This window comes from Centropristis striata, chromosome 19, assembly GCF_030273125.1.
Source record: "Centropristis striata isolate RG_2023a ecotype Rhode Island chromosome 19, C.striata_1.0, whole genome shotgun sequence".
NCBI lineage: Eukaryota > Metazoa > Chordata > Actinopteri > Perciformes > Serranidae > Centropristis > Centropristis striata.
Window position 1 is genome coordinate 11,276,627 of NC_081535.1, and position 21,144 is coordinate 11,297,770.

A 21,144-nucleotide genomic window follows, 5' to 3' on the forward strand; every position below is an offset into this window, starting at 1 on the left:
ATTCTATTTTGCGCTACTAAGAGAAGCAGGAGAGAAGAGAAGTGTCTAGGCATGCGTGAGCTCTTGGTGGTGTTGTGTGGCAGTGCTTCACGGTCCCACCTAGCCACCTGCCATGCATACTACATCAAATTTCACAGACTTTTGCGTCATCGTTTTGCACACAGATTTCCCCCTAAAGAAGCTCATCCAAACGCGAAATAAAAAGTGAGAACGCAACGCCACTTTTGCTTTTTCTGTCCAGATCGTCTCCATCTAAACAACGCCTTTAACACCTTTTAACAGATGCTAACATTGGCTCATGTGCTCTCATCAGCTGCTCCGACAGTCAAGCAAAATTCACAAGTATCTGCTCCATGAAATAAATTTCACCTTTATTCATTTTCATTATAGCCATTAGATGTTGCCTACACAGGACTGAGCCACCACCCTGTATATCTCCTGAAAGCTTGGTGCACCATATGTGTTCACTTCAACCATTTTAGATATTTATTAGATTATACGTCTTGACCACCTTTATACCCACACTGTGGAGGTCAGGCGGAATTGCTACACTTTTCTTTGTCATAACCAATTTCACACCTGTGAGACTGCATAACATCCACCGAGGCTGGGTTGCGACTGCCGAGTGGACCATGAACAACCCAAACATACAACAACTTTACTTTCACTGTCAGCGGAAATAATGCTGCAATGACGGCAGCTTTGCTTGAGAGCCATGCACATAAATCAGCTCGTGAATTCATCTATCCTCGATGCATGTTCAGGCTCTTTTTGAGTCTGCTAGTGGAAACGGCATCAAACACAACAAATTTACCATCCTAGGTCTAAAAAAAACAGTCTGGTTTTTCTCCTTATCCTCATTATTTAAATATAGTTAGAAAGAATCTGCACTACTGTATCTCATTGAGGCTAATCTCAGACTTATGATGCTTTATTATGAAGAATATTTTTCACAGATGCAGAACTGTGGTTTCGACTGTAAGATTCACATTGTAATTTTTATACCCTGACTATGAAAAAATAAAGTTTATACACATTTGCCAAATGGTGAAACTGTATTCATTTACTTTTTTTAACCCTATATTTCACAAACACGGCTGTAATGACACTTCACTCATTCCTGTTGTTTCACATATCTAATGAAATGAAATGTCAATCTATCAAATAAAATGCTGTGTTATTAGGCTACAAACATGCTGAGGTAACTTCTGTTTGTTTTTTTTTTTTTGTTTCTACTGTTCTTCTACTTGCATTAGCCTCCTAAAAGTCAGTTGCCATGTCTCCTGGCAACCATAAAACGATCTGACGCCACTATACATTTGTCGTCTATAAGTAATTAAATATAGACCTTCCATTACCGTGTTCCACTTGAAATCCATTTAGTGTCTTTAATAACAACAAAGCAGTAGGGTTTGTACAGTCTTCTTCTCTTTGACTTTCTGCCTGATCCTGACATGATGTTCTATGCAAGAGCCCCAGATAAACATCCTTTTATCTCTCAGCCTCCCTCCCATGTCGCATCTACACTCACTTTCAGTACACCAAGCTACCAGTCGACACTCATGATTAATGATCTCAGCATGTGGTTTATGTGTGTGTGTGTGTGCGTGTGTGTGTGTGTTTGTGAGCGGGTCCATGTTTATCTGGTGCGGGAGAAGCACATAAAAATAGAAGCAACATAAAAGGAAAAAGAAATAGACTTTGGTGTCTTCGTCCTTGGTTTACCTCTATAAAGATGTCAGCCAAACAACAGTTAACAAGCGACATCAAACAATGAATTTCATGGCTTATTTAATGGGTGACACAAATTACATCATACCCAAAACATGCTCTAATAAAGAGCTAATACAAGTTAGTAGCAATTACAGATAAGCGACAAAACTGTTGTGCTACTTACTTTGTACTTTGAGAAAGATTTCTGAAACAACTCTAATGCACAGATTCACCCTGAATGTCCCGCGTTTAAACCTCAGCTGCCCACAAAAGAGAAGTGTGGTCACAGTTAATGGGATTTAGTTAGAAAGAGAAACCATGGCCACCTCCATCTCCAACTAAAGACAATCTGACAGGTCCTCTCCTTTAGCTCTTTTTCTAACACTTTTCAATCTATTTTTCCATTAATATGTTCCATATTTTCACCTATATTTTCACATTTAACTTTTTTTTTTCCTCTGCTGCCTTCTCCTGTCCCATATGGCATTCATACTGAGGTAATATTTCTAAATGGCTTATTAAATCTGATGTCTTCTGACCTAGGTAGCTCACAAAAACTAATTGGGTTGTCTTATTTCACAGTTGTGGCTTGGTAGTAGTAGGGCTGGGCGATATGGACCAAAAGTCATATACTGATATATTCAGGCTGAATATCGATATACGATATATATCCTGATATTGAATGCAAATGTTCAGTCAAAGCCACATTTGACATGTCAAATAGTTTTACTGAAACCGTTTATTTAAGTGAACATAAATACTGTATAACAACAGCAGTACCTTTTTAAAAAAAAAAAAAAATCATAAAGTGCACATTTAAATAGCCTATGAAATAAAATAGGCCAATCTTTTTCTGAAATAAATATATTTAAATGAGAAAAGAATAATGAACATTACAAAAGAACTAAATATGACAAACACTAGTAAGGGCAGCATTTAAATATAAAGAAAGAAAACTTCTGAACTATAATATATGCAATATGGTCTAATTCCATATCACATTTAAAATTATTTTATATAAATATATCGCCCAAACCTACCTGGTAGGCACTCCAGATGTACCAATGTATTTGCACAGGCACTGAAAAAGTACGTTGTTCATCATATGTCTGCTTTGAGAAAAGTCAGACCTCAGAAAATCCTTGAAAAAGAACCATATTAATTGTTTAGAGATGGTAAAGCCTGATGAAAAGGAACGTGAAGCCTGAACATCAAAGAGTACTGGGTACAATCTACTTTTCTCTGATGAAAAGCACTCTGAGATAACAGGGGCTGATGAAGAGCAATGCTGAAATGACTCTTTCTTTTGTTGCTGTTGTTTATAACTATGGTTGAAATTATCTATATGTGGGGATGGGAATGTGGTTCTTGACAGAAGCACTGCCTGCAAACTGCTCCTGAATGAAAGTAATCATTTCCGCTCGGCTTTGTGGCTCAGGCCGTATCTTAAGAACGCAGATAGATTTAAAAACGATGTTTACGTGTCAAAGGTTTTTCATCCACACTGGTGTTTCTATTGCTTTTGTTAAAGCAAGCCATCCAGATTGAAATAAAAATAAATGCATACAGAAACACTTTGATTTTGAGGCAGCAGCTCTATACCGTGTGAAAAAAAGCTTTCTGCTATTTTCAAAGTGTTGTTAGTTTCAAAGAAGTAAGGCTGAAGAACAAAGCATTCCAACAAGACAGGAATAAAACACATACTGATCATCAAGAAATGTCAGGTCTCGAGTAATTTTCACTTTGAGCTGGTTTTACTTCTTGATCTGTTCAGCGGTCAAATCCATAGTTTAGTGAGATTAAAAGACAAGAATGTAAATAAACAAACAGGCATTCAAGTCTGACTGTTTTTGGGTGGCCATGGACTTAGTGTGAAAAGAGTCTGAGCTGATACCTGGCATCATTGCTGTCAACTATCATTACTAGTTTAAGACTGCCACAGTTGTCATTTCCATGCCCAGTGCCCCTTTGTGCATGCAGCACACATAAAGGGCAAATACTTGTGTCCATCTGTGCACCCATGGGTGTATTGGCCTCAAAATTAAGTGTTGTCCGGTTGAGGCAGAGCGATTGCACCATTGACAAACAAAAATCTGGTCTAAAGTCAATGCCGTAGTATTGTCCTGCCATTTAAAGGGTGCATTATTCAGATGGTAAGAGCGCCTACATAGGTGGGCTCACAACACACACACTCTCTAAATGTTATACACACAGTTACACTCCTCAGTTGAATAAGTTAATTGTGCATTTGCTCATATGCAGTCAAATGATTTGTTAATGGAACAGTTGTTGACTCGGAGACGGCAGAGGCAGAAAACCCTCCCTTCTCCAAAATGCTGAATCCCCCAATTACAGTGCACTGTAAATTGCAATGCACTTATTGGTTTGATTCATGTTACGCCCAAAACACATTTATGATTAAATAAGAAATTGAATGCAACCCATTTGCCCATTACACCTTGCTCACTTATGCAATGCACTTTAGACAATGCATTTTAGATTGTCTAAATAGGCTAATAATCTTCTCTGTGGGGGGTGGTTTGCAGCAGTTTTATTCAGTGGATTTTAGTACAGGGAGGCAAAGTGTTCTGAAACTTTGTTCTGCTATTTTTTCCTCATGTTCAAATCACTCATTATGATGAAATAACACCAAACTTTAATGCACTGACACCGCAGATGGATGACACGGAGATGTCAAAGGAATTGAGATGTACTGCATGGTGTCACATTCACCATCTGCCCCTGTGTGACGGAGCATCTGGGCCCATGTGGGACGGTTTCCGAACTTGTTACTGAGGTCATTACTCCTGCAAGTGTTACAGAATCCCACTCTTTCCTACAGATTTCAAAAATGCTATTCATTTTATTACTTTGCTTTGAACTAGTGAAATAGGGTAGTTCAGAAATATTTGTGTCAGAATGCTGCAGTGACATACCAACTTGTACTGTAGTTTTGAATGATGAAGTCTGCTGAATAAATGACTACAGTGTTTTGCAACCCAACAAAAGCACCCTTCCGGATTACGTGCATGTGTGCTAACAATACAGTTAATCTAGGTGTTGCTTTGTGAAATCCACAGTATGAGAACATTTCTAGTTTTTTTTTTTCTTTTTCAAACCACCCATCAAGTATGCATCCGTTTTGATCTTTCCAGTTTTGTCTAAGAATAAAAATCCGATTCATTGTGGGTGGCAGTAAAAATCCGGCCTAGAAATTGGGGCACTCTAGCAGGGCATCCAGTAAGAAGATCCCTTTCAAAGCTGCTGACGTCCTCACCTTCAAATGCCATGTTGTGACTCTTTGGCTTAGTCAGATTTAGACGCGGCTGTAAATAAGTGACAACGGAGCTCTAGCCAGAAACAAGCGCAAACAGCACAACAGCAAAGCACACCCCTGCCAGGGGCTGCTTCGTACCTCTGGATGACTTGTGCAGAATCCTGCTCCCTCTCTCTCCTTTTTCTCTGCACAAATCCCCGGAAAGCCCTGCCGGGACGTGGCACAGTATTAAAGGGATGAGAGAGCGAGAATGCTAGAGTAGCGGAGGGTAGGACAGAGCAGGGGGGGTGGGGGCTGATGCCAGGGCTTTTAGCTGCAGGGTTTATTTGGCTGTGAAGGGGAGGCTGTTGTAGGTAGGCAGCAGCTAGCTTTGAGTATAAAGACCAGCGAGTCAAATCACATCACTCGCTTAAATCTTATTTTCTATTCACCTCTGCAACAAATATGCCAGTCTGCATGCGGTATAATCCGTCTTCCAGAAGAGACGCTCATCTTGTGACCTTATGTGTCGTTTTAGTAGTTCTTCTTTTTGTTTGTTTTTGGGGGACTTGTATGATGCTTGATACTTTCCCAGAATCAGTCATGGATGCTTGTTAAAGAAATCTTTACATTTTAGTGTCTTTCTGCACCTGTGGGCTCGTCTAGTAGCTCCACTTGAAATAGTGCACCTTCTCCAATGCTGAGGCTTTAATACTTTATATTCACAGCCTGGTGTTCATTTGTCATGGATAAATTTTGAATGTTAAAGCTGTAATCCACCAGCAAGAGGTCGCCAGCAAAGTTGAGGATGCCTGTCCTTCATTTAAATCATACTTAAACTTTTGAAAATGTTCAGGCTAGCAGAAGGCGACACCACTTTACGTGTCAAAGTACAAACATGGTGTGAAAAGCATCACTGTCAATGTGTGAATCTGTCTTTAACAGACTTAATTGTTGTCAACCAGGAAAGATGTGACCCAACAATCCTGTGAAGCTGATTAACAGTAGCAGAGCCAGAGCTTGAGCTAGAGATAGAGCAACAAGCATCCTAAACATAATTAACCGACTCTGCGTAAGTAGTGGAAAGTAGCTTATAAAATTCTCCCAAGAACAAAATGTTCTTTTAAAGGTTAAACCTGGCATTATTCTATTTTTATTTTTTTTTAACAAATCCCATAAAAAGACCAAACCAAAATGCATTAGTCTTTCTCTCAATTCTTCCCCTGCCAGTCTGTGGCTCTCAGCGTCAAGCCCAGTCAAACAAACGGCCATCATTTTTTAAAAACCACAAAAAAGATATCGACTGTCACTTTTTAAAAAACAAGATTTTTATCGTTTTTAGCAAATACAACTCAAACAGGAGTAAACATATGCTGAATTTGTACTGGACAAGTTTAATAAGCATTTGGTGCCATGATGGTGCTTATTTACAGCACCGTGATGGCATCTATGGGCTTTACTCAAAATAAGCTACACCACCCATGTTCAATGTAATGGAGGAACAGTTTCCCCGCAGTAACAGTGCAGCTCATTGATGTGTTAATCCCTAGCTATGCTTGTGGTCTGGTTCTATGAATGGCAATGTTGGCCGGTCAGTTGGCCGGTCAGTTGGCCGGTCAGTTGGCCAGCCACTTTGGTGGAGACTGAAATATCTCACCAACTATTGAATGGATTACCACACCAGATATTTATAGTCTCCACAAGATGAAACCCAGTGGCCCTTTTTCTTTTTGCACCATCATTAGGTCAAAATTTCAATCCGTGCAACACTTTACGGTATGTCCAAATACCATTGAAACTAATGAGAATAGATAAGGTAAACATTGTCTGCTGAATGAATATTTATCTCGAAGCACCACTGTGTCCAAATATAGCCATTGGAGGATTAAGACCACCATTAAAAATAGATCTTTAATCCATGAAGGTTGTAAAATATTTTCAAAGCATGTGACATCATCCCAATGTCAAGTCTATTGTCCACTGGGAGAACATTTTATTTATGTAAAGGAGGCAATATTACACAGAAGTAAATTGGGAAGAAAGAAAGAGTATTTGCCTTAATTACTTGGTAGGCAGATTTAATTCCAGTGAATAAGTGGCATTTTGGAGTCCAGTATCCAGATCTATGGTGTAATTCCATATAACTGCTAGCATGGCTGTAGACTTTCACCAACAAGTTTTCAACAATGAATGGCATATATACTTTGGTTACAAAGACAATACTTTGTTTTGGTCTATTCATGGGATTTGTCAACCGTTAGAAACATAGAATATCACCAGATTTATTCTATTTTTATTGTAAGTTTGAATGAACCCTCAACATTTGCTTCAAGCTAGCAGCGGGAGGTTAGCTCGGTCAACATACAAAGAACTTGAGAACATTTAGGAGCAGCTTGGGTTAGTTGAGTTTAGTTAGGCAAGATGTGGTTGGAGCAGGGGTTGTGCAGTATGAAATGTCAAGACTTGGCTTGGTTAAGGCGAAATACACTATCACTGTTATCGATTTTAACATAACTGATTGCTTTACCCACTTCTCAGCTCACCTATAAACTCCTTTGACAGAAGTTGGTGACTCGTATTCAACAAATGTCACCCTGGATATTAACATACCAAGGTTATGTGACTTTGATAGCTGAAAACTTACTGATAACTGACTTCTTCTCAAACTACAGTGGGTAGAATAGTTTCTCCAGAAGGCACTAGAGATCACATGTTAGCACTATAAATACTTGTTCTTAACAAATCTCTCTAGAGCCAATTGCCACTGTCAGTTCCAAACACGCCTAAAGTCAGCCAGCACAGATTCAGTGATAATTGGCGACGGCTGTGAAGCCGGATTAAAGCACTAACATGACTGCCACAAAAATCTTAAATGGACAAACTCTATCTATCGCTGTGCCCTAAGTGAGGATGGTGTGTGTGCCAAATGGACATAGGACTGCTGGGCGGATGTGAGCTGACACGGTTTAGGTCAGCCAACACACAGACGGACATTTTCCTGACTTGAGCTTGGCAGTCTTGCTCAGCTGCAGTGGATTACACTGGACTTTATCCCTGCTGTTGCATGGAAATCCTGTAACTCAATTTCTCCCCTTCTGGCTTTTTACTTTAATTAAAATACATTATTTGTGCTGACTAGGCTTCCACCTGCCAATCCATAACTGCAAGTCAGATAATGATTGATGTCTCTCGAAAAAAACATAATTTTTGCTTGGCCAGAAAAACCGCAAACAACAAAAGGTCCGCCCAGTAACAGACACAAACACATACACAGACCTCTCTACTGTACACTCCCTGGTTCTATCTAACATTTTGTTTTCAACTGAAACTCAATCACCCAGCCCAAGGATGAAGGTTAAATGGTAGACATCACAGTTAAGTAACAGCAGTTAAGAAAGAACAAGAGGTAAGCAAGCTAAGAAAAAAAAAAAGGAAGCAGGCAGGGATGTATACTCACGATATCCTGTTGGAGTGTCCCGTGATTAATTAGCATGCAAGAGGAGAGAGAGAGAGAAAAACAACACAGTTCAGGCACCACTGAGCAATGAGTCCAAAACAGCAGACAGAGGAGAAACTGGAGGAGCATAATGAGACAGAGACAAAACGTGTGTGTCATAGTTGACCTCTATGAATAAAGCGTAAATTACTATTGGACTGTGCTTATTGAATGAGCCAAATGAACAAACACTTCTATATATTGACTGTTTCTGCCTTTGTGTTTCTGAACATTTAACAAGCATCTACTACAGGATGAAAAGAGAGAGGCACAAAGAAAGTGCAAAAGATGCATTTAAAAAGTGTCTTAAAAAGAAATACTGACAGTCAGGGAGAAGCAGATTGCTGGAAGCTACTTGAGATTCTACATTTGATGTGAAGTGGTTATGACAGTGGAGATATCTCTTACAGCTGCAGGTGATCTTGAGACAGAATTTCAGGTTGCTATCATGCTCGCACAGATGCTCACAAGCACTCATTCTCAATTGCACAAACATGTCTCTCTCTTCTTTTTCTTCTTCTTTTTTTTTAAAGAAACACACTGTTAGTTGGGCCTACAAACTACAAACTGCATTTATATTACATTCATTTTTAGCCACACTAGCAGCATGTCTTTGGGGATGGCAGTGCCAGTCTGCGCGTCCTATTGATCCTAGCCTGGAAACCAGATGAATCTGCCGAGCTCATGATTTATTTGCTCTGGCAGATGTGTCTTGTCCTGTTCCCATTCAGACAGATTTCCATCAGTCTTGGCCCTGGGCAGGCCAATCACAACTGTTTTTCTAACGGGGCGGGTTAGATCCAGCACCATTCATGAAACTCTGATCAAATTGTAAACTAGGCTGCGCTGATGGAAAGTGATTTAAGATTCTGTTGTTGGTGACCAGGCTACCATTTTCTTCACTGCTTGAAATCTTGCATGTGTAGTTCAGGACTATGTCCCGTGTCTTGTTGCTTTGATTGTTTGTAGGTCTATACCTTTATACAGTCTATGGTCTATACAGAGGCATTTTGGTCTGTGCTCACTGATAATGCCACGTATAAACAGAGAGATTCCAGACTGAAACACATTTTTGATCAGTCTGGCGATGCTAGGCTAGGTGGGTCTATTACTTTGGCCCAGACTAAAATACCTCAACAACTTTTGGATGGATAAATTCCAGTCACGTTGCTGATCCTGTGACTTTTTATTGAACCCTAAAATCAAGAAAATGTCATCAAATTAATTGTATACATTCAACAAATATCTGCAAAACTAAAAAAAACCCTGCAATTATCAAATGCCAGCATGTGAACACGCTAAACTGAGATGCTGAAAATGGTAAACATTCTGCCACATGTTAGCATCATCATTGTGACCATGTTAGTATCCTGGTGTAAACATTTAGCTCAAAGCACCTAACCCTTACCCACTACAGCTTCACACAGATGCTAGTATGGCTGCAGACTATTAGATTTACGGGAATAAGATGAAAAATCAACTTGCAAATACTTGAAACCTGCTCAAAGGAGTAAGGTGAGTTTGCAGTTGCAAAATCTGTTGTTCTTCCAACATTCAGCATTGTCATTTGACATGACAGTGACTCAATTGGAGCCAAGTAAGAAATACAAAGTTTAATTCCAGCCTTGGCAGTTGCGGGGTGTGCTCTGATGCCTGTCAAAAACGTATTTTCTCTTTCTATTTTCTGATGTTGGACAGAAGCTTGGGTGCAATGCATCCTGGTATATGTAGGCATTGACAGCATGGCTCAGTGAGCAGAAGAAATCAGCTTTTAGGGTCAATACAGCAAGCACTGAATAATTAATTTTTTCCACTTGAATTCATTTACCATCAGCCCTGATCAGACAAGACATGAAAGGTGGCAAATTAACCCTTATTTTCATTATTTAATGAGAGCGTGTTGTTGGAAAAGCATGTTGTGCAAGTGATAATGAGATTGAAGTCACGTTTTGCTGCTCAGCATCCAACGGTCAAATCTCAGATGTCGTATGAACCACAAGGTGAGATCTCAAAACAAACCCTACCCTACAACTGCTTTCCCATGCATCAATTTTTCAACTTTAAGAAAAAGAATTGACAAAATATTCACTATGATGGATTGTCCTCCTTGAGCAAGCTTTAAGGGTCTGCCGGCCATTTTTATAGCTTACTGAAATGAAAATCAATGGCAGCCTGGAAGGTGAGAAATCAATCTAAAAACCTATAGCGAGCTTTGGAAAATGGTTTGCGGTTATGTAAAGTATGCAGTTTGTAGTTAATGACCTAAAACATGCAAAAACACCAGCACGGTCCGTTAACTCACACAACAGCCTGACCTTTCATACTCCATAAATGTGACTCTGTGTGTTTGTGTACATGTAAGATTTATATGTGTGCTTGGAGATTGGACACTCACGCCTGCATGGTTGTTGTGGCAGTTTGAAAGCTGAACATGTTTTCCTTGGGGAACCAGTTAGTGTCCTCTGCAATTAGAGAGAAAATTGATTATTCCAGAGTTAATTGAAAAAACAGAAAAAAATCTATGAGTTGTATTGGCAAATGTACTATATCATAGAAATGTGGAAGCACAAAAATCAGCGACAGCACCAGCACTTTACAGTCCACCACTCCACAAATGGAGAGAGGGAGACACACAGAAGGAGACAGCAGGGGAGAGACGGGGAGACGAAGAGTCAGATATACAGACCACCACGTCACATCCAACAACAAACCCTCAACCCCACCAGAGCTGAGATGAAATAGATTTGACCTGCAGTAGTAACTTTTAATGGATGATGCACTTAAATTCATCCAGATTTAAGTCTTATCTGTGTGATTTCTGATTTCACACTAAAATAACTTGAATAAAACACTAACTGCAAAGTTTCTTCACTTAATGCTCACTAAAGGGTGATTTGTTGCTTGTTTTTCACTGAAGTGGTCCTTTAACTTCCATGAAGCCCAGAATTATTACTTGTAAACACATATAATTAAACTGTCAAAAACACTTGACTAATGGGGGAGCAAGTTTAAATTGATCCTTAATTTTAAACTTTAAAAAAAAACAACAACCAAATTGATTAAAATTTGTCAAATGCTATTTCATCTCTGGTCCAAGACCAAACCCGCCAGTCCCAGCCACGGGGTCAACCCTGCCCCCCTCCCGCTCTTGTTTGGAATTCGGCGCCTCTCCCTTGCTCTGTGTCCTCCGCCCTCTCACCTCTCTCCAGCCCAGTCACCCGGTCCACACTCCACATCCGCTCCAAGCGTCGGTGCTGCTTGCCTGCCTCTCGGGACGTGCTCTCCAGGTCCAGGGAGCCCTGGCTCCGCGAGGGGGCGCCGCTGCATGACTCACAAGCCAGCCCGCTGCACTCCGCCTCCCCTTTCCCGCCCTCGCCCCAGCCGCGGATGTTGTGGGCGCTCACGGAGGTCTGCAGCGGAGGTTGGGACAGGTGGTGGTGGTGGCCGTGGTGGTGCGATCCGTGGTGGGATCCAGAGTGGGATCCAGCCACAGATAGAGACTGCTGCTGCTGCTGCTGGTTGCTGCTGCTGCTGCCACTCGCCCCGCTACTTCCTCCACTACCGGAAGGCGCATTGGTGCCCGAGACGCCGTGGTGGTGGTGGTTCCCGTGGTCCCGAGTGTCGTGATGGTTTCTGTGATGGTGGCTGGAGCCACGGCCGCTGCTGGCATGGTGGTACTGGGTTGGAGACGATGTGGTGGAGGAAGGGGAGGTGGAGGGCTGGATCAAGCCACCTCTGGATCCCACCCCGCCACTCCCCGGCTTCTCCTTCAGGACGTCCAGTTCTAGGCTCTCCTTGCTGCCCCGGCCGCTGCTCATCAGCATACCGCGCTGGGTGGTGATGGTGTACACGCGGGCAGGCTGCAGGGTGCACTCGATGCCCTTTTGCTGGTCTTCCTCAGCGGAGAAGCTGCGCTCGAGGGACAGTCGCGATGCTTTGGTCGAGATGGTGATGGAAGGGGGTGGCGGCTGGAGTTTCACCAGGCTGGGCTCCCGGTTGTCCTCGCAGCCCTTGGCGGTGTTGGAGCAGGGGTGGAGGTGGTTGTTGTTGTTGGGGCCAATCGTGTCACTTGGGGACTCCGGGTCGGGACCCACCGAGGTTTCACACAGAAGATGAGCTGGAACGAGAGCGAAAAAGACATATGAGCATCAAAAAATGAGAAAAGCATCAAGGTGCAAGAGAAGAGAGAAAAGCTGAGCATGACAAAGGAAAATACTATCTTTCTTCGGATATCAGCTACACACTAATGATCGCAGCCTGGCATTTCAACAGATGATGAGGTGAACCAGGTTGAGGAAGGATTAAAGACCACATAGGCAGAGCAGGGATGGACAAATGGCAGGATGGCTGAGACGCTGACCTGATCCGTTTCTGTTTTCAGGGTGTGTGTGGGACAGGTACTCTCCAAATGCTCGGGCTGCTCTGTGGGGACACACACACATGACACACATAAAGACATTAATTCATGGGTGGAAAGGAGGGCTGAGTTGAAAGGAGAGGAAATGGAAGGGTAGAGAGGAGGGGGGGGGGCAAGGGAATTGTAAATTATAAACCTAATTGCCTTCTTTTGTAGGCGTGTGCCACCCACAGATTAAAGATGCAGCTGTTTTATCTCCACACTTCAGGCAGCCTCGGACTGAAAGGGAGACAGAGTATGAGACAGCCGGAGGAGATAGAGTGAAGGATTGTTCGTCTTCATTTCTCAGTATGACCTCAGTTTGCGTCAGTGGATGTAATTGCAGCTGGCACACCATAAGTGTGTTTGTCTCCTTGTTTCATACACACACAGAATGTATGGGTGGATGTATACAGCAGCGTATCCTCATGTCAAGAAAAACACTTTGACAATAACTGAAGAAGATTGCTTGGAGACGTGCTGAAAATAGATGCTGTGGTACTTCCATTTTTTTTCTCCTGGTCTTTCTTTTACTCACACACAGAAATAGACAGAAAAAACCCCCGCCACAGACGTTCATTCAGCCACACATTCAGCTAAAACTCAATATCATAGAGGGGCTTCAGCTTTTAATAAAATCGCCTCAGGTCTCGCAGTTGAATGACACTGACCTCCTAATGTTCCTCTCGTCAGTGTGTGACAGGAGAGGAAAATGAGCAAAGAGAGACAGGGCAAAAGAAAGACGAATAACTCTGAAGATGTGCCTTCAATGTCAATCTGAAACTGAGAGGAAATGAAGCGCAGCAATAACTATTAGAAATAAGGATTCATGACAGTAATTAAGAATGAATGGAGGGAGGAGAGGAAAGGAGAAAATGTTAGTTACTTTAATATGGTATGCTATTAATATTAAGTTACTCCTATTGAAAGGATCATGAGGAGAGAACCATTTCTCCAGATGACTGAAAGAGATTGTGCCTTATTAACCACAAACTACATTTAGTTGAGTATACTTTTGAGGCCCTGCTGCAAGTGATTATTTCCATTTTGTGAGACACATTTTTACTCCGCTACCTTTTAGAGGAACTACTGCAACTTCTATCTGTTACTTGACTTGTGATGTCACTTAAATTACCCAACAGTATATAAAGAAGTAAGATGGAGTGCCTCCTACAGCTCCTACACATACAATATCAATAATTTAACACACTTCAGCATCATTCAGAATGAATGAGTACTTTGACTTACTCATTGCATCGCATCATCTGTACTTTTTAAACTTTTTTTTTTAGCATTGTTATTCTCATTTCACAGCTTTTTATGAGAAAACTCACTGTATGGAAACTGACTCTTAAAGGGACAGTTCACCCAAATGTCAAAAAAGCATACTTTTCCTCTTAGCTTTGGGGAAATTATCAATCTAGATTGTTTGGATATCATTATGCGTATTGTGCTAAATGCGTATTGTGTGTTAATAATTTGGAAAAACTCAACTGCAATGTCTCTTTCCAAGAATCATGACCCTGTAACTCAAGATAAACCATGATCATAATCACGTTTCCTACTAAAACTGCTCATAACATTACATTATATTTTATATTATTATATTTGAGAGAAGGCAGACATGTCTACGGCCGATATCTCCAACACTCAGCAAACTCACACCAAAACAAACAATCTTGATCAATAGAACTAGAGGTAAGAGGAAAAATATGTATTTTTTCATTTTCAGGCGTACTATCTCTTTAAAACTGATGTTTTAATGAGTTAATTACTAATGTAATGATCTACTAGCACAGGAACTAATGGATGAATTGTGAGTCAGCAGTTGTTGTTTTTTTAACATCAAGCATTATGCGTCATTTATTAAATGAATATCGATGTGAACCTTAAATAATAGCCCGACATGCAGGAATGTGACTTGTTTTTTTCATTCAGCTGCTGTATAAAGGTTGGAGGTGACTGTGCTGGAGTAACCCCTGAACACAGGGGAATCTGTGGGTGAGCACCTCCTTCCTGACAGCTCTGTCAATTATTAAAGCCAGTCCAACACCGCAGGCACACACATATACACTCACACATACAGTAGGAGGAGGAGTGCAGTGAAAACAGACTTCTCTCTGATGCACCATCTTTCCTTCTCTCTTACACAGAGTTTCTTATTTAAAACTCAGCCCCGTCAAGAGACATTATATTTGACATAGGTACCTTTTAACAACAACACTGTGTTAATGCTGCATATTTGACTTGAGTGCATCCTTTAAATGGAACTATGACTTTAGGGTTGCGTAATAGCTACCAAATTGGCATTGATGTCCACAGTGAAAGGTCACGATGGACAATTTTGTTGGGAGAGTCGTGTTATGGGTTTCTCCTATAATAGGTTAGTACTATAATTGTAACTAATTAAACTGTGATAATGTGTTCAAATCCAGGGGGTATAATAGTTTATTCTGATTACATGTAAGCCCAAAGTAGTTTGAATTTATTTCATTTTACTTTGGATTTGTACAAACTTTTTGCGGGGACGGCCCTAGCGTTCACCTTCAGTTGTGCTTGGAAAATCAATCTGCACAACGCTGATGAATCATAATTGTTAATTTTTTAAAGCATGCAGTGAATGAATGCCATCAGCGGCAATACAAGCCTCTTCCCTAGTATTTGTGAGGACAGGAAGGGGAGATGTCAAGTCAAATGTATTTCTGTAGTGCATATACCGGATGAGCTGCATCAAAGTGCTTCACATAAAAGTACATAAAGTGCAATAAAATACAGGATTGACAAAGGTTTAAAGAAACAAATGGTTAAAAGACATTGTCTGCAAGAGTTAAAATAAATAGGGATAATTTTAATGTTTAAAGCTGTAGTCAGTGGTAGATGCATTGTCCATTGACCCAACCCTATACGACTTAATTGTTGATCATTCCCATCAGTAAAAATTGTAGCTATAGCTTCTTTTGGGAAAATCTGAGGTCCTCCAGAATCTTTTTGGACCATTAGAAAGACAATATGAAAAAACAATAATAACAAGAAATATCTGTAATAGACTGTATTACAGTACTGGGGATGATAGTATGTGACATTATTGCCCCGGGCTCACAACATGCAGGATGAATCCACCAGAAGGTCCCTGCAAGGCAGAAATGACCTCAAGCCCTCATAGCCTCTCAATCATCAGGCACAGTGCACACAGACATAAAGCAGCTTCATACTGTATTCTGCCTGCAGTCCACAAACCAACCAGTACTCTAATGCTGGAATACTACTTAGGGCATCTTTGCTGTTGGTTTCTATTAATATGATTAAACAGTAATTTATTTATGGATAAACACTGTAAGCACAATATAAGCTTTGCACGTTTCAAATGTTATACGCTCATTAAATGGCTTGTTATCAGCCTCATGCATAAGTGTCTGCTGTACCTATTTGTATATGTAAAAGGCTGTTATCCACCCATTAAATATTCAGTTGCCGTTTACTTTCACTTTCAGTTTCATTAGGTTTGAACACTGAAACTATGTGGTTATGTTAAGGAGAAAAATACTACAGTTGGATTACCTAAAAAAAACTCATGATTTGGAATAAATACCTTATATAAATATCAATAAAACCTTTTTTTTTTTTAATTCACAGGACCTTACAGGACTCAAATTCTGGTCTCCTTGGTTGAAGTCCTGTGTTTCAGAAGCTAGCCAACAACCCGACCTTTCTCTTTGTACGGACTGTATCGCTCCTTATACTACATCACATTCTCCTTCGCTCCCATCATAATTAGCCACTAGAGGTTGCAGCCAAACAATAAACATTAAAATAGCAACTCATTTAATGCCCTGTTAATGTACGAATCAGGGCTTAAATTAACATTTTAAAACCAAATTAGGCTCTACAAGACAGGGTGAACTTCAAGTTACAAGCCTTGAGATTTGTGTGTGCATGCAATTGGTTAAGTGCGTGAGTGTGAGTCAGTCCGTATAATATATTCAGAGGCAAAAGGTGTATGTGTGTGTGTGTGTGTGTGTGTGGTGATGTAACAAGCAATGAGTCCCGTTAAGGACAGTTGTGATAAATGAAGTCTACGCTCTTATCAGCAGGTGTTCCTCAGAAGCTCTGAGACATTTTCATTTTGCCCTCCTGTTTTATTATTCAACAGGCTGGGCACTCTGATTAGAATCTGCAAACAATGGTGCAAGAGACTCACATTATCCATTATACATGAGAGGAAACCAAGTTGGAAACAGATACAGCAAAACGCCTCTCAGTCCATCCATTAAACAAACCCTCTCTCTGTGTTGTCTCCTATCACTCTCTTCCGCCCACTCCATATATGATATGGGAGCACAGCATGAAAGAGGCACAGGTGCATGAGGCAGCAGAGGAGAGAAACCCATTTGCAACATGTGAAAAATGAAGAAAGAGAAGTAAGGGAGGGAGGAGAGCCTGACAGGCAGATATGAAATTCGTCCTGCATGCTCTCAGACATGTGACGGGGGGGTTGGGGAGAGGAATGAGTTAGGGAGGGGAGTTTCTGAGGAGGATTACAGCAGAGAGCGAGAGGAGTGTACAGAGAAAAATGGGGGCATATTAAAAATGAAAGGTGGAGTAAACTTGAGGAAACAGAGGCAGACAGAAAGAGCGCAGTCAGGACAAGGAGGAAGAGGGAGATAAAGCTGACTACAGACTCTGATGCCTCCCCAGGACAACTGCATCTTCTGGAATCAACCCAACCCTAAAATCCTCTGTGTCATTTAACCTCTTAAGTGGCTTCTACATGTCCATTAAGTTCAATATATACGCTGTGAGTCATGCGTCAAACAGGAGTGACAAGGATGGCACAGGTTCAAGTTCATGTCCTGGACTCAGATCAGATCAGATTAGAGAGTCTGACAGTGATGGAGCAGACTGGCTGTGTGGGAGCGATATCTATTTAACCTTAAAGGTAAAGTAGAGTTCTGTGTTCCACTCATAAATACGCCAGTTTTACAACACAGTAAACCATAAAGTTTCCATTTACCACAGTATGAACATTTACTTGCAGAGACTTGATGAAGTGTTATTGCTGTAATGTTTGAGAAACCATTCCATGGTGACATGTTCATTGGCTTATTATGGGAAATGGGAGTTGGCAAACAAATGTCGTTATTTCTTTTCCGCCATGCCTTGTACCATATTCATTTTACATCTTGGTGTTCATCCCAGTTTTCTACATGTAACTTTTGATTATCTGTGGAGTTTCTTCAATTGTGCTAGCTTTTACAGTAAGACAGGACGTTCACCGCATCTAGTTCGTTCCAATTTTGCTTTGTTGTTTGTCTTACATGGCTGAAGGTTAGATATTCTCCTGACATCACTGCTGAATGCTTTTTAGCTGCCAACTCAGCTGTCACAGCGTCCTTGAACACAACAATCAGGGGTTTTGGAAACAGTTCCAGCTCTCATCTATCCAACAAGTCCAGAGATTCAATGACAAAATACCTTGTTTGTTATTACCCTCCACAATGACACATCAGTATAAGCATTTTCTCATCTGATGCCCATGTCTGCTGTGTGACATTGCTATGGTTAGGGTTTGGTTTGGCACAAAAACAACTTGGTTAGGGAAAGATCATGGAACGAAAAATGATCTCTTGTGTTAAAATCAGACATTTTGATGACCAATCCTGACATCCATGTGTACACTTTGTCACTCAAAGGTTAAGCTTAACCTCACTTCATTTTTTTTCTTGCGATGGACAACAGTCGTAAATACTGCAGCCACTGATAGGCTTTGCCACTTTAACGTAAACATTTGCATGCAATTTTTGGTCTTTAGCTGAAATGACGAATGGTCTTGTCTTTGTCTGGAGGACAGTCTCTAACTCTAACCATTTGCTATTGGTCTGACAAAGATTTAGCCCCTGGGGGCATCGACGTATTAGGTAGCAGATATCCAGATAACAGGTATCCGGTCTACGACTGCCTTTTCTATGTACCTGCTGTTGTCTGCAATTAAGCAACTTGAGATGTGAGAATAGAGTTGCACTTGAGAGACAACATCAGGGCAGGCATTTCACGAGGGCCACAAGGACCCTAGAAGTTTGGCCTCGTGCCCTTAAAAAACATATCTGCCCTGAGGCCACAGTGTGGTCTTGATGCCCCGCCCCGCTGCGTCACGTCACATGATCTATAATATAAATTTATTTTGTGTTGTGTTCTGCTCAGCAGAGTGTCTGTCACCCGTCAGTCATTCAAACCCCGACCCACCTCTCCATCCTCCTCTGAGACATGCTTACACACACACTCGTCCCCACATGATCGCTCCGTGTCTCACCGTCACTGCGTGCCAAGCTAAATACTATCAACCTGTCCGGGCCTTCAGAGGTCCAAATACACTGTTGCATGTGCCGTTTGGTAGCCGCAAGCTAACATAAGCTAACAGTTAAAGTTGTTTTAATCACACTAAACTGTGACTTACTGTTTTGAATAACTTCCTGGTGCTAAACTCATGCAGCTTTCAAAAATAAGAGCGCAGTGTCTTAACAGAATCGACCACAGAATTTACAAGAAGACTGTCAAAATAAGATGCCTTAAATAAATCAAGAACCTTTATTATCCTTTAAAATAATTCTAAAAATATGCAATGATTAAGATGAGTGTATATGATGGAATAGTTGCTTTAGAATGTGTGAGAGGCACCAAATTTAGGCTTTTATGGAAAAAAATTCTAGCCAGCTATTTTTCCACACTGGCTGGCTACTCCATGTCCTAGTGGAAAGCATGTTGACAGCAATTTAAAATGACACAGTAGGATAACAAAGAATCTATAATATGGTATCTCCCGACTGTGAAAAGTGTTATGTGAAGTGTTTGCTCTCATTTAGCTCTCAAAGTGCACAAGATTGATGCATTTTACTTTACAAGGAGATGTTTCTTTAACTGCTTAACAGTTTCAACCGAGACTCCAATCTTCCTCAGAAGAGTCATTACTAGTCCTTAAATTAGTTCCAATATGAACGTGGACTTAAAATCATTGTTTTATTTTATAGCCTTGGTGCCCTGGCTTTTGTCCTTTGTGCCCTCAAAAAAATGACAACACAAAAGGCCAAGGGGCCTTGCCCCTAAAATGACGAAATTCCAGGCCTGGACAACATCTAAGTCTAATCTCTATAAACATATATCTGCATATGAATGCAGGTAAATTAAAAAAAAAAGGTTATTTAAAAGCCAAATCGTCATTAGGCGATAATCAGTGGGTTCTGAGATTGCATTTTGGCCAATGGGTTCCTCTTTTTTCCTTTCCACCTCCATGTAACCAAGGCCCACTCAAATGTGATCGGTCAATGTCGATCAAGATTGGTACTACAACTAAAAACATACTACGAATGGAAACTAGAACGCTTCTGATACCAAAATTGTGTTCTCTTGCCAGAGATAAGATTCTGCATTATCTCTTAAAGATTACAACGACAATATTGTGCAACAAGGATGCTAATAGTCCAATGTCTTGGACAGAGCTCCTCTCCAAGTGCAGCTCTAATTCTGTTATGTAAAGTACTGTGGGTGCGTCGTGCTACCTGAAGCTGTAGTGAGCGAGTGAGAGTGATGTGAGCATATTTTGCCTCTTGTCTGGGTCTACAGTTCAGCACATACTGTAGTGTACTTAGTGTTTCACAAGTTGAATGAGTCAGACACAATTACACACACTCCACTCCTGAAAACACTTTCTGCAATAACTCCACTAACCATTTCATAGTCGCATAAAAGGATCCTCAACAACAGGAAGATACACCTCAGCACTTCATCTCTTTTAATGGATATAGAAAGAACAATGCATAACTAGATACTTGACAGATGGGAACATTGCAAACACACCCTTTATCTTTAGTTTCTTCAAAACTGTGCATACTAATAGATACAGATGGTGAAGCATTACTCATTACTTATTCCATTGTTACTTTGTCCTTTTCTTATTTTACTTTATCTTCTCCAACTGTCCTGTTTTTTTAGGTTGCTTTTACACCTACATTTTTAGTGCTCATCAATCAAACATTATTTCTGGCTGGCTTTGCTCTGACAGGTGTGAAATGGCCACCCACATTTGGATATGCGCCAAGAAAGAAAAACATTGTTTACTAAAAATCAAATCCACTTTGTCTTCCAAATGCAGACATAGTAAAGTTAATGTAATGTGTGGATTGTACCCCAGAAAGTCTGCAAAGGTCATCTGTGCTAACGCGTTGTTACAGCTCATAGTTACATCTGTTGTTAGGTGGCGACCTCTAGTGGCTGTAGTTATTATTGATGGAT

General features: G+C 40.8%; 1 protein-coding gene across 1 annotated transcript in view; it reads right to left on the reverse strand.

Moving 5' to 3' along the window:
• nsmfa (NMDA receptor synaptonuclear signaling and neuronal migration factor a) overlaps positions 1–21,144 on the reverse strand; it is a 54,818-nt gene that overhangs the window by 26,833 nt on the left and 6,841 nt on the right. The window contains 3 exon segments of the mRNA XM_059358653.1: positions 10,855–10,927; positions 11,665–12,582; positions 12,826–12,887. Coding sequence (XP_059214636.1) covers positions 10,855–10,927; positions 11,665–12,582; positions 12,826–12,887 — 1,053 coding nt within the window.